At 42.6% G+C, this 14,406-nt stretch overlaps 1 protein-coding gene across 4 annotated transcripts in view; it reads left to right on the top strand.

Annotated features, from left to right (window-relative positions):
• Positions 1 to 14,406, top strand: part of PDZRN4 (PDZ domain containing ring finger 4) — a 275,991-nt gene that overhangs the window by 185,157 nt on the left and 76,428 nt on the right. Inside the window, exon 1 of one of the 4 annotated variants that reach the window (XM_074901544.1) lies at positions 3,468 to 3,503. The exons of the other annotated variants lie outside the window; for them this stretch is intronic. Coding sequence (XP_074757645.1) covers positions 3,483 to 3,503 — 21 coding nt within the window. The 5' untranslated portion in view covers positions 3,468 to 3,482. Of the gene's footprint in view, positions 1 to 3,467; positions 3,504 to 14,406 lie in introns of those variants that run through there. 4 annotated transcript variants of the gene reach the window in all.

The following is a 14,406-nucleotide window of genomic DNA, read 5'->3' as shown; positions in this document are numbered from 1 at the left end:
ATGAAAGTGAAGCTCAAGAGGTTTGTTATCTGCAGGGATGGGAGAGGTTTTTTAAAGGTACATGTAAGAGTATCTCTTCTCTATGCCTGTGAAGGGTGAAACAATAAATAATGTGCTTAACTGCAACAATATCGGTTTGGGTTTGAGTCCAAGAAAAGCTTTACAAGAGTAAGAAGGATGACTTGGAGTTGCTAGGAGGTGTCTGTTAGTATCAGGTTTTGAGAACAAATTAACTAAACTCCTCTCAGGTAAATCCTTGAGATGGGTGGATTAGATGGTCATCTGAGGTCTGTCTAGCCCTATTTTTCACTGGTTTTACATCAGTGAGTGTGCTGTGCTCGTGTGTGTGAGGAAAAAGAAGAGGAAAGTTTATGATTTTTACTTCCTAGGGAACTTGCAGAACATCTCTGCATTCTCTGATCCCTTCCTGCAATTGCATATATTATAGCACCAAAGGAAAAAAATGGACAGTTTTTTAAAATTTTAGTGAAATCTGTATCATAATTTGGTATTCTGTAAAGCAGTATAGGCTGTATAGCATCACTTGGAGACAGAAAGGGAATTGGAAAATAGTAAACATATGGCTTCATTTGTACGATTATGCTTACTCAAACCAAGCAGCAAATTCTTCTGATAGGGTAGAACTTGAGGACTCTGGCTTTTGTCGGACCAAATGGCTCATGGCCTAAAGCCACTTAGAGGCAGGGGGTGACCAAGCCCCAGACAGTCCCATCCCATGGCTCATAGGAAGCCCTGTGATCTCCTATCTGGCTGCAGCCAGACGTGACAGCAAGCTTCTGGGGCAGGGACCACTGCCCTGCCCTGGGGTTGTGGGTGCAGGTGCTCTGCTTGCCCTCCTCCCGGCTCACCCAGGAGTGCCCACCCACTGTCTAGGACAGGGAGCAAACACATTAGCATCTACCTGACCTTACAGAAGACAACTCTGTACATTTCCCATCTGAAACTTGTCTATGGGCATCTGGCCCTATGTTTTCTGTGTCAGGATGATCCTACTCATTGAACGATGAGCAGCATGTTGTTGAAGAGTCTGTTTGTCAGAAAAGAGAGATCTCAGTTAATCTTTTTACAGTTGTCGTAGTCCATCAGTGATTTGTATTACCTTAGGGATAGAATTCATTAGAAAGGTTGAACATTTAAGTAGTACTCTTCTCGCTGCGGGTGGACCATAGCTATGAAGTTTCTGTGATCACTGTGCAGCTGTAAAATACTATTTTTGTGTACCACCTGAATGAGACTTCTCTTGCTACTGTTTTAAGTAACCGGATCTTCTTTTTGCAAAATATTTTATATATGGTAGTTTTGTCCCCACCTGCTGTGTATCACTTATACCTTTGCACAAATGAGTATGTTAATGCTGCAGTTTGAAGGGAAGACAACAGTCTAATTGCTTGTCTTATTAGCCCGCTGGAAATAATGGAAGACTATAGCATTGAATTGCCATTTAGCTACCATAGCCCTGGGTGTACATAGAGCATGGCATAGCAGAGTTAAATCATTTATTAACTGCTTAACAACATATAGTTAATCAGTTTTCTGGTGCTTCAGACCTTGCAATCAATAAATGCTTTTTACTCCCTTGCCCTTAATTAGTGTATGCTTGTCAAGATTGTCTGATTTGTAAGCTGCAAATGGTACATCGTAGTGAATTCTTTACATCATTAAGTGAGACAGTTGTGAATTTTTGTCAGGATACCCTTGTAAGAGAAAACAAAATGAATCTCACTGCTTGACATGGATCCTGTGACTGTCTTTTTTTTTTTTTTTTTTTTTGCTAAACCAGTGAGTGAATTAATAAGACTAAAACTTGCAAAAGCAAAATGTCTTGTAATAAGGCAGGGTTCACAGGTTTCATTGTATTTTTGTTTCTCCATGCTTGTAATAAAAACCTGGTGTATTGATGCAGTCATCTATTCATACAGAAGGCTTGGCACAGGTGTAGAGTTTCAGGAGGTAGTGCCCATGTTTGCATCAGAAATTATGTCCACTGAGGTCTAAGAGCTGCTTCCTTGGATCAGGCAAGAGAATTTGATAAAACCACACGTGAGCAGACGGATCTCTCACCAAGATCTAATTATGCAATTTAGTCAAATCTGAAACAGATGCCCTTCTGCTTACCTATTGTTGAAGCCATTTGGTACCACTCTAATATTACACTGACACCAGGCAGGAAGGCCCTTTGTATTCCCCCCTGAATCAGATGCCTTGGGTGCTAATTTAATAACTCCCCTGTCCCAGGAACCAAAGGTGAGTTTGCTGTGCGCATGCATCCACCTCTTCCTATGAGGTGAGCTGGCTGCCATGAGGAATAAGATGCATTTGTTTATGTCAGTGGTATATGAGAGGGGAATTGACAAGCAGGAGCACCTTAATGGCTTCAAACTACCTGTTAATGATCATGGTGCTTGTGCCTGCCTGGCAGCCTCAGTCTCCAATTAAGCATCTGCCGAGCTGGAAGCAGGGCTCTTAATTGGAAAGAAACAGATTCAAAGCAGGTTGCATTTTCTGCCAAGACAGATTTATCAGTGAAGCCATGCCTTAATCCATTGTATCTTCTTTCTCACCCCCACTTGTTTTTTTTTTTCTCCATGTTCCCCATGGCTGCAGGCACAGCCGTAGAGTAGGGCAGGTAGTGGATGGATGCTCAGCAAACCTTGGGGAGGTTTGGTTTTCCCCTAACCTTTCGCTGACCTGGGGCCCAGTGATGGATGCTGTCCTAATTGCTGACTTTTCTTCCCCCAGATCCTCCACAGCGTACATACGCCCATTAAGATGTATTGTCTACTACACATTCAGGAGATCTGTTTGCAGCTATCTTTTACATAGAACTGATTGTTTAATTGCAGATTAAAGATTAATGCAAGTATAATGATTCCATGAGGACACTTCAGACAAAAGCATCCTGCACCAGGCAGCCTGCATCCATTTTTCAATTTGGCCATAAATTTGGCTGGGAATTAAATAGTAAGTAGCCGTGATTGCAACACTGGTCTCTGAAGGCACTCACGGGAATGAAAATAAATGAACAGGCTCTCACACAAAGCATGTTTCATTATGATCATTAGTGGACAGATCCTCAGCGGGGACTGAAGGTAAAATTGTCTGCAAGAAACGTTGGCGCATGTCTGACAAAATTGAAATAGTAAAGAAGTGAGTATGAAAATGTTCAGGTCATAGAGCCCATAGGTGACAAACTTACTTTCTTTGAGCTGTAGGTGACAGCCACAGGAGGTGCAGACATGGAGAGACCCCTGGTATGAATTCCATCATAGGAATTCCATCTTATCTTTTACAGAGCATGAGTATATTGGGGAAAATGTTTACGATGTCATGAATGCATAATTATGTGTGTTATTTATGTAACAGGAGTTACTACAGTTCATTACCCTGATGATTTTGATGAATTATTAAGGTTTTACTTTCTGTTATGTTTTTCAGGTAAGGGCCCTTTTATTTTCCTTAAAATGCCCAGCTGGAGCTGGCTGGTAAGTTGTTTATTTCATTTTTTTTACCTCTTGTGACATGCTGTGAATAGAAGCATAGACTACCGGGGTTGGAGGGAACACTGAAAGCCGTCAGATCCAGCCCCCTCCCAGAGCAGGGCCAGTTTTGTGAGGTTGCTCAGGGCCTTCTCTAAGGATGGAGACTGCACAGCCTCCCTGAGGAACCTATCTCAGTGTCTTCATGGCCAAACATTTTTCCTGATGTCTAACTGGCATTTCCCTTGTTTTGACTTGTGTCCACTGACGCCCATCCTGCTGCTGTGCGTCACTGGAAAGAACCTGGCTCTGTCCTGTCTGTATCTCCCTACGAGGTAGGATTTCTCTGTACCACACCCTATGAGGTGGCTTCAGTAAGGTCTCCCTTAGCCTTCTCACAGTGCTGGAACCTGTCTTGTAAGATGGGTCTGAGTTTCAGGCTTCTGGGCGTAGAACAAAGCACTGAAGTTACAAATTATTTCAGCTCAGTTTGGTTAAAACAGCTTTCTGGGGACTCCCTCATGTAGGGAAAGCGTAGCTTTCGAAAACCTTAGCAGCAGCCATTATTTATGAGTGATAAAACCTCCTATTTCTTCTGTATAAATAGAATTTGCAGTATAATTGATGCTATTTTTGAGACTAACTAGCAATCCTAAAGTTAAATTTGTTCTACTGAAAAAGCAATATTTTATGATAAAATATTCCCCCTTTTTTCAAGTAACTAAAAGAATCCACTTGGGGCTTACTGAAATGTAACTAAAGGAATCCCTTTGGGGATTACTGAATGTGTTTGGCTCAGCTTGCCGGACTTTCAGTGTAATTAGAATAAAAGTAGTGACATCTTTAAAGATGCTCAGTGTCTTGGGTTTTGTTTGTTTTCTATTAGTTGAAAAGTCAGGAGCATTTGTTTAAAAATAAGGTCCAGTTTGCTCCAGTGCTCAGCAGCTTTTTTGCCTTTTGTTGCATCCTTGAAGTTGCACTTATTTCTATAATTCATTAAAGGGGCACCAATTATAGTCTCAAAAACAAAGATATGGTTTAACATTGGTAGTAAGTTACAGAATGAGATGATGGCATAAATAATATGCTGATTAAGCAACTGTCACAGTCTTGTCAATCTGTGTTGCTCCTTTTGGTTTATTTTTTCTGGGTTTTTTTGTTTATATACTGATATGCAAACTCTTCTAGTTACAGACTTTTGGTTATGCATTCATACAAAGACAGGACAGCAATTTTCTGATAAATCTGCCACATTTTATAACTGTTAACATGATAATATAGTAATATAATTAATAATGATGATGTGTATTTCTTTCTGAACATGTCAGTGGAAATCTTACCTTCATGTGCACGTATGTGTACAAGAAGACAGATACTTTTAGGCAGTAGTGTCTGAGTGGCAATGCAAACACATGTTTTGCTGCAGTCTCTGAGAAGAGCATAAAACCCAAGGTGGTTGGTTGTAGCCGCCCGCTGTTATCTTGCTCTCTGTAGTATCACAAAAGAAGCGTGCTTCATTCCTCCTTTAACTCATTTCATAGTTTTTGGTAGGTATCTCCTTACCGAGCCCCTGCCTGCCTTCCCAGTCAAGTGCCTTGTTGGCAGATGTCCCACTAATTCTGCTTTCAGCAGATTGGTCTGGTCCTGCCTGCAGGATGCTCAACTGTACAAATCCTTCCTTTTAAAGAGCCAAAAGTGTCACTTAGCTCTAGCTGCAGCTACTTAACCAGCCCATATAGATCAACTTGGATGCAGAAGTGATGATCATGACTAGGATAAGGCAAGATAAATTAGTACTACCAGTTCTTCCTCAAAACCCTGCAAAGATCAGGCGGGGAGGACTTTATCAGCAAAGAGGATGTCTGCCTCAGTGCCGGAGAAGGCTTCTGTTATGGTTTTACTTGTCCTGGTGGAGGCTTGATTTCAAGTATTCTTGTATTTTGATATTCCCATCAGCCTTGGTGTGGTCTTTTCTTGGCGCTGGCTGTTGCAGTATTGACAGTTCTAGCTATGACACCAGTGAGTCTGGCTCTTGCACGTGCACTTGCAGAAGAAGTAGTGAAACAGTAACATTTGCCTAAATATTTGTGGGACTACAGCATACATATTTATTCTGCCTTTAAAAAAGCTTTAAAATCCAGGAGGAATTATGTTATATCTGTAAGGACAAAGTTCTGAAGCATCTAGGAGGACCACAAAATTAGAACCATTTCTGTGTCAGGGGTGTGTAGATACTGTTGTTCTGCTGTAAGCAGTAGAAGCCTGCATAACAATGCACGTGACAATGAGGACTTCATCTGTAGTGAGTTTCACACTGGCACTTACCTGAAGACTCAGAGGTAATGTAGAATAGAGGGCTGACTTGCATTGAAGAGACTGCAATGTGACTTGAAAGAACATGAAGCGCACTGAGCCTGGGTTATGCTTTGGAGAAAATAAACAGTAAAATGCCAGTGGAGATACTACAATGAGTTTCTAAGCAATCAAATTGTGCCCTAGTGAAATAAGAGATTTGTGACTTATACTAGATTTGGTTAATGCTGGTCTTTACAGACTGAAACCTGATGTGGTTTGGGTGGGAATAAGAATGACTCATACTTGTGAGTTCATGTCAAAGTTTGTATTTCAGGTATTCATTATCTCACTCTATCTCAACCAGATTAGAGATTTGTCTTTATAACTTGAAATTAGAAAGCCAGCTACTTCTTCTGGAGTATTAGCTTTTTTCTTTAATGTCCTACAAATCCCCTTTTCTATATACAGATGATGGTTCTGGTAAAACTTTGGGGACTGTCTAGATCTACCCCAGATTTGGTGGCTTATTTGGTGGCTAAAAGTTCACAGAATCACAGAATCATCTAGGTTGGAAAAGACCTGGAAGATCATCCAGTCCAACCATTAACCTAACACTGACAGTTCCAAACAACACCATATCCCTCAGCGCTGTATCAACCTGACTCTTAAACACCTCCAGGGATGGGGACTCCACCACTACCCTGGGCAGCCCATTCCAATGCCCAGCAACCCTTCTGTAAAGAAATACTTCCTAATATCCAGTCTAAACCTTCCCTGGAACAACTTGAGGCCATTCCCTCTTGTCCTATTACTTATTATTCAGTTAAAGAGGCTCATCCCCAGCTCTCTGCACCCTCCTTTCAGGTAGCTGTAGAGGGCAATGAGGTCTCCCCTCAGCCTCCTCTTCTCCAGACTAAACCCCCCCAGTTCCCTCAGCCGCTCCCCGTACGACCTGTGCTCCAGAGCCTGCACCAGCTTCGTTGCCCTTCTCTGGACACACTCAAGTCATTCAATGTCCTTTTTGTAGTGAGGGGCCCAAAACTGAACACAGGAATCGAGGGGCAGCCTCACCAGCGCCGAGTACAGGGGTAAGATCCCTTCCCTGTCCCTGCTGGCCACGCTATTGCTGACACAAGCCAGGATGCCATTGGCCTTCTTGGCCCCCTGGGCACACTGCTGGCTCCTGTTCAGGCGGCTGTCAGTCAGCAGCCCCAGGTCCCTCTCTGACTGGCAGCTCTCCAGCCACTCCTCCCCAAGCCTGTAGCGCTGCTGGGGGTTGTTGTGGCCCAAGGGCAGCCCCCGGCATTTGGCCTTATGGAAACTCCCCCAGTTGGCCTCAGCCCATGGCTCCAGCCTGTCCAGGTCTCTCTGCAGAGCCTCCCTACCCTCGAGCAGATCAACACTCCCACCCAACTTGGGGTCATCTGCAAACTGACTGAGGGTGCACTCGATCCCGTCATCTAGATCATCAATAAAAAAGTTAATTTACTCTAGTAGAGGAAAGTAAAGCAGCAGGCAAAGAAAACTCTCACCTAATGCCCAATGGCATGAGAAATAGGGCCTAGATCCAGCAAACTATTTAGGATCTTGAGTTTCCCTTTCTTTAAGGAATTCAGAGCCTTTGAACCACAATCCACATGTTTTCCTTCTGGGGAAGGAGTAAGGAGTCTGTTTTCTAAACAAGCTATAACTAAATGTAGGATATCTTGTGAAATCAGAAGCAGATTAATGTTGAAATATAGCTCAGAAAGCTATAGTTTCTCTGGTACTTTGTAAATCTACCTTACGTGATCAAGAAAATTTTTTTTTGGTTATTCACTTGTCTTTGCTGAATTAGGGCACTCTGATGGGTATTACTAGATAACATTGCTGCATTTTTCAAGGATTCTGTGTTTATCAAAGTTGCTGGAGTAAAATGCTTTAAAAGGAACAAAAAGGCATTCTGTTACCATACTTGCCAATTTTTTATGATTAAGTCTCTCAGAGATCCTAAGTATTTTGTAGGATAAACTTACTAGCAGTCTCTATTTTAGCAGTTGAGATAATAATGCATGAAGAGGTGCTTTTTTTACTTCAAAAGACCACCAGCTCTTTGAATATATTGTCCTTTTGTTTTTTAGAAGGTAGCCTTGCTATAAATGAGTGCCATGCTTCTGGTGGTGGATTCAGAAAGAGGAAGAGAGAAAGACAAGATTATTCACCCTAGGCATGTTTTATTTGTCTATGTGATTTATTATAAGGTTTTAACAATTCATAGCTTTTAGTAATCTGTTTGTAATTGATTAATAATTCAAGTAGTATAGGGCACAGGCTGTTCCAGAAAATGTCCATGGCTTTACAACAATCACCTTGTATAGATGTGCAAATACAACTCTGATAAGGGCTGTTTGCATGGAAGTCCTAGTACTTCATGTACAGTGATGCTGCACTTAGTGATAACTCCAGTGATACATACACAGGGCAAGCTGTTAGCAAGCAGAGGAAGGCATCTATCTTGTTTCATACAGAACACGAGACTCATTGAACTAGTTTCAGAAATACCAGTACTCTTTTCGATCCCATTGCTTCTTCAGGAAGCCTATTTGAATATCCAGGGTGAGCTTTCTATTATTAGTAGGTTATTTCTTTTGTACTGAGCCAACAGTGAGATTTTATTGAGACGCATCAATCATAGTCCAGCATTGCTTCAAGATAATTTACTTAGGATGGATTATTAAAGAAAGATTAAGGATGTGTTAAAATAGTTTATTTTATATTAATAGCACACCTGAAAGATGTGTGGTCATTCCAGGGTGCTCCCATAGGCTTTTTATGTGAAACAAATGAGTTCTGCATAGTACATCCATTACAATCGAACATCTGGAGATACAGAGGTCATGGAAGGAGTTCCTTGGGCAAGGGACAGCATGTTAGCTGGGGAGAAGGAAATCAAGTTAGAACACAAAGGTGTGTAAAAGGAAATATTAAAAGCATGAGAAACAGAAACAGCTGCAGTTATTCTGATTCTTGGAATCTCTATGTGGAAGGGAAAATCTTTGTTAAGATAGCTGTGGAGAGAAATTGTATTTTTGCAGCTGGAGACACAGCATTAGCAGTCATGCTCTGAGTGGACTGTGCTGGGTGGGAGAGAGCAAGAACAGTGTAGCCCAACAATGTGCTTGCTTTGGCTGTTGAAATCTTTCCAAGCAGGCTGTTCTTTCAGCAGCAGCCTTCACGGTCTGCAGGAACTGAAGGAAATATTTGCTTTTCTGTTCGTGGCATTAAGAATATATTGAGGAGTGAGGAGCCCTGGAATGGGTAAGAGTAGCTGAAAGATTAGCTCTCATGGGAGACCCTGCCAGGGTATCAACATGTAAACATTTATATGGGATAGTTTTCACTATCTAGAAAATGCTTTAGCAGTGGTTGTTTCCCACATATATATCTCCCTTACTGCTCTAAGCCAGTTCCTCAAGACACAGGAATCGGGACATGACTCCAGTCTGGAATCAGTGCTGCTCAGGGGCTGCTGATAGCAGATTCCCTCTTCACACACACAGTGACCTCTCAGTCCAGTCAGTTCTCCTTGTGGTGCATGTAATCTCAGAGAGAGACCAGGAAAGGAGGTTACCTGTGTCAGGAACGCCTTTGTGAGACTTCTAGCAGTTTTTAATTCATCATGTGCTGTGTGTAATCAAAACAGAAATTGCTCAGATGCTGAAAGATTGGTACCTGATGAAATTGTGACAGGAAATACTTCTAGCTCTGATCTGGTGTTTGCAATGTGTGAGGGAGAGAAATCTGTTCTTGTGGGGTCTTTTATTCACTCTGCTTTGAAGAGCTGGAACAATCTGTCTCTGTGCTTATTTAATGAATGTGATGTCAACAACGATAATGTGTTAAATAATATAGAACGAGTTGTAAACAAAGCAGGATTTGAATCTTCCAAATACACCAGGACCAAAATTAATTGGCTAACCTCAGGGGAAATTGTAGTGTTGAGCCTCCTTCTCGGTCTTTGTTTCCTTTTTTATGCACAATGAATCAGTTTCAGTTTTGAAGCCTCCTGAAATATTACCAGTTTTGCTGTCTCACTTTGAGAAATAACTCATGCTCTTTCTCAAAAAAGAAAAGGAAAAAAAAAATAGAAAAGAAAAAACAAACCCCCCATGGGGCTGTTAGAGGCATAACACCAGATCCTGGGCTCGGTATTGGTCTGAAACAAGAATGGAAGCAGTCCTGTGTGAACAGTGAGAGTATTCAAATTAAGCCATTAAAACACTGGAAGGTGATCGTAATTAGCAAACATCTGCATCTAGTTAGCAAAACATAAGTGAAACTAAGACTACCTGAATTTAAAACTTCTTGTGGCTTTTTAGTGAGGCTATTTTTATTTTATTATACTCTCCCTGAATTGTTTTCTTGTATGTTTTCCTCTCCATGGGGGCTGATGCCCAGTTACCCACTTTGTGAAATACTACTTTATTGCATTCAGCAGACAAGCTGTCAAGAAATTAATGAATCATAGAATCATAGAATGGTTTGGTTTGGAAGGGACCTTAAAGATCATTTAGTTCCAACCCACTGCCGTGGGCAGGGACGCCTTCCACTAGAGCAGGTTGCTAAAAGCCCCGTCCAACCTGGCCTTGAACACTTCCAGGGAGGGGGCAGCCACAACCTCTCTGGGCAACCTATTCCAGTGCCTCACCACCCTCACAGTGAAGGACTTCTTCATTACACCTGGTCTAAAGCCAACCTCTTTCAGTTCAAAGCCATTACCCCTTGACCTGTCACTATGTGCCATTGTAAAACATCCTTCTCAGGCTTTCTTGTAGGCCCCCTTTAGGTGCTGGAAGGCCGCTATAAGATCTCCCCAGAGCCTTCTCTTCTCTAGACTGAACAACCCCAATTCTGCCAGCCTGTCTTCACAAGAGAGGTCCTCCAGTCCTCTGATCATCTTCACAGCCCTCCTCTGGACTGGATTGAGCAGATCCATGTCCTTCTTATTCTGGAAGCCTCAGAGCTGGACACAGTACTCCAGGTGGGATCTCATGAGAGCAGAGTAGAGGGGGCAGAATCACCTCCCTCAACCTGCTGGCCACACTTCTCTTACATACAGTTGGCTTTCTGGGCTGCAAGTGCGCATTGCTCTAAGACCCCCAAGCCCTTCTCCACAAGGCTGCTCTCAATCTACTCATTGCCCAGCCTGGATTTGTGCTTGGGATTGCCTCAACCCATGTGCAGGATCTTGAACTTGACCTTGTTGAACTTCATGAGGTTTGCACGGGCCCACCTCTCAATACTCTCAGGGTCCCTCTGGATGGCATCCCTTCCCTCCAGCATGTCCACCGTGGTGTAGTCAGTGTACTTGCTGAGGGTGCACTCAATCTCACTGTCTGTGTCACTAACAAAGATGTTAAACAGCATCAGTCCCAACACCAACCCTGAGGGACGCCACTCGTTACTGTGTTCCACTCGGACATTGAGCCATTGACCGCAACTCTCTTGAATGCGACCATCCAGCCAATTCCTTATCCACAGAGAGGTTCATCTGTCAAATCCATGTCTCTCTAATTTAGAGGCAAGGATGTTGTGTGGGACAGTGTCAAATGCTTTGCACAAATCCAGCTAGATAACATCAGTTGCCCTTCCCTTATCCACCATCACTGTAACCCCACCGTACAAGGCCACCAAATTTGTCAGGCACAATTTGCCCTTAGTGAAGCCATGTTGGCTGTCACCTATCACCTCCTTATTTTCCATGTGCCCTAGAATAGTTTCCAGGATGATCTGCTCCATGATCGTGCCAGGCACAGAGATGAGACTGACTGGCCTGCAGTTCCCCAGGTCTTCCTTTTTTCCCTGTTTAAAAATGGGGGTTATGTTTCCCGTTTTCCGTTCAGCAGGAACTTCACCTGACTGCAATGCCTTCTCAAATATGATGGATAGTGTCTTAGCTACTTCATCTGACAGTTCCCTAGGGACCTGCAGATGCATTTCATCCAGTCCCATGGACTTGTGCACCTTCAGGTTCCTTAGATGGTCTCAGACTTGATCTTTTTCTACAATGGGTTCATTCTCCCAGTCTTTGCCTTTGTCTTCTGTGTCTTAGGTGGTATGGCTGGAGCACCTGCTGGTGAAGACTGAGGCAAAAAACTCATTGTGTACCTCAGCCTTCTCCATATCCTAGGTAATAAGGTGTCCTGTTTCCTTCTGGAGAGGGCCCACGTTTTCCCTAGTCTTCCTTTTATCATAGAGCTACAGAAGCTTTTCTTGTTGCCCTTGATGTCCCTATCAAGATTAATTCTGTCAGGGCTTTGGCCTTCCTAACCTGATCCTTGGCTGGTCAGACAATTTCTCTGTATTCCTTCCAGGCTATCTGTCCTTGCTTCCACCCTCTGTAGGCTTCCTTTTTTGTGTTTGAGCATGTCCAGGAGCAGCTTGTTCATCCATGCAGGCCTCCTGGCATTCTTACCTGACTTCCTCTTTGTCAGGATGTATCGTTCCTGAGCTTGGAGAATGTGATCCTTGAATGTTAACCAGCTTTCTTGGGCCCCTCTTCCCCTGAAGGCTTTATCCTATACTACTCTGACAAGGAAATCCCTTAAGAGGCCAAAGTCTCTGCTCCTTAAGTCCAGGGTAGCAAGCTTGCTGTGTGCCCTCCTCACTGCCCTAAGGATTTTGAACTACACCATGAATCTCTGCAGCCAAGGCTGCCTTTGAGCTTCACATTCCCCACCAGTCCTTCCTTGTTGATTAGAACAAGGTCCAATGTAGCACCTCTCCTTGTTGGCTCCTCTATTACTTGGAGAAGGCATTTACCAACAACACATTCCAGGAACCTCCTGGATAGCTTATGCCCTGCTGTTTTGTCCCTCCAAAAGATATCAGGGTGGTTGATGTCCCTCATGAGGATCAGGTTTGTGAATGTGAGGCTGCTCCTATCTGCCTTCCCTTCCTTTAATCCTGACCAAGTCTGTCAGAAGCTTGAATGGGATTCATCTGCCCTGTTTCAGGCCTATGCCTGGACTTGGGGAAAAACAGGGTAAGAAACAGGTGCCATCAGAAAGCAGCTGACCTCTTCTTCAACAAAGATAAAATGGATCAGATGCATTGGCTTGAAGCTGCCCTCTTCCCCACTTTGACTTCGGAGGAAGCCTACAGCCACTAGACATACAGCTTCGGATATCTAAAAAGCAGGTGAAGTGGTGGCTGTCCCATGTTTGTATGTAGTATAAACCTGCCAGTCCTCCCAGGCAGGATGGACACAGTGGCCTAAGGGAACCTCCTTCTCCTCCATGCCTCTCCTATGCTTATTTATTTGACCTAAACCCTGATATTGCCTTAATTAAGAACACTGAGGCCTGGCCTAGTGTTGAAATGTTCCTCTGCTTTTCTGCCTGCATGGGCACATTTAGCCTCTGTTTATTTTGCTGTGTTTCTGTTTTGCTGCTCTGAAGCAACTGCAGAGAAGAAAAAAAAAGGGAGAATGGTAAAGTTTGTGTTGTGTTTTACATTAATCTTGGGGTTTATCCATCCTGATTGTCATTGGATCAAAAAAAATGATCTTACATCCTAGAACTCCTGAAGTCTTCAGAGGAAGAAAGGAGGCACTCTTTGCTTTTAACTGTTTTCCTTTTATTTTAAATGAATGGTGACTTCTGCTATGGAACGTTAGGCCATCGGTAAGATTGGCCCAAAAGGTGAGCCAGACCTCAAACAAAGGAAATGTGAAAGCTCTTTGTGGGTTGGTTTTTTTTATGTTTTTGTTTTTTATATTCCTACTGTGCCTCAGGCTTGCAAAAGAGTGCAGAAACTCTAACACCTCACTTTTAGATAATAGTGGAGGCAACAAAAAGCCTTTTTTTTTCTTTTGAGAGTTTAGGTGCAATACATAGAACTGATGTATGACATGCTGTTCCTTTGTAAAAGTACTGAGAATATTAAAATACTCCCATTAGCCGTGCTTAGCCTCAAGCTTCCTTTAATGATCCTACCATATCTTGTAAGAACTAGAACTAAATTGAGTATGTGACTTCAGAAGGTAGCTACACAGTGACAATTAATGGTTCTTGTCAAAGTCCTGCGCAATCAGTATCTGTGAATTATGACATCTAACCGCTAGCCCTTTTAATCTCCACTAAAGGTTTTTGGGTTCCTTATTAAAGCATCAATGTGTGGCTCTGATGTGTCCCCTCAAAAGAAAAAAATAAACAACTAATCAAGTAGGCAGTGTTCTTTGTGGTTTAATTCAAAGGCTTCTGTTGTACATATATTGCATTTATATGCTAATATCAGTTCATCAGACATTTAGATGTGTATTCTTTTCATCTATATTTTGTGTCCTCGTTATTATGTCAGTCTGCTGTTGAACTTTCCCCTGTTCTCCATTCAGAGAAAGTGGCTAGTACAGTCAGCTAAGCAGATGAAAGAGTTACGGAGATAGGAGTTGGATCCTGCTGTTCTTGTTTTACTCACCAATAAAAGTCATGCAACTTTAAAAAAAAAAAAGAATTAAAAAGTGAAATAACTCTTAACAATGATGTGAGCAACAAAAAGATCTTATAAGTGGTTGATAGAAAGAATGAACAAGCTTTGCCTTTCTCTACAGGGTTTCTTTTCTAATGTATCTGAT

Source organism: Athene noctua, chromosome 3, assembly GCF_965140245.1.
Source record: "Athene noctua chromosome 3, bAthNoc1.hap1.1, whole genome shotgun sequence".
Taxonomy (NCBI): domain Eukaryota; kingdom Metazoa; phylum Chordata; class Aves; order Strigiformes; family Strigidae; genus Athene; species Athene noctua.
Note: the sequence above shows the minus strand (reverse complement) of the source record. Positions and strands in the feature narration are given on the sequence as shown.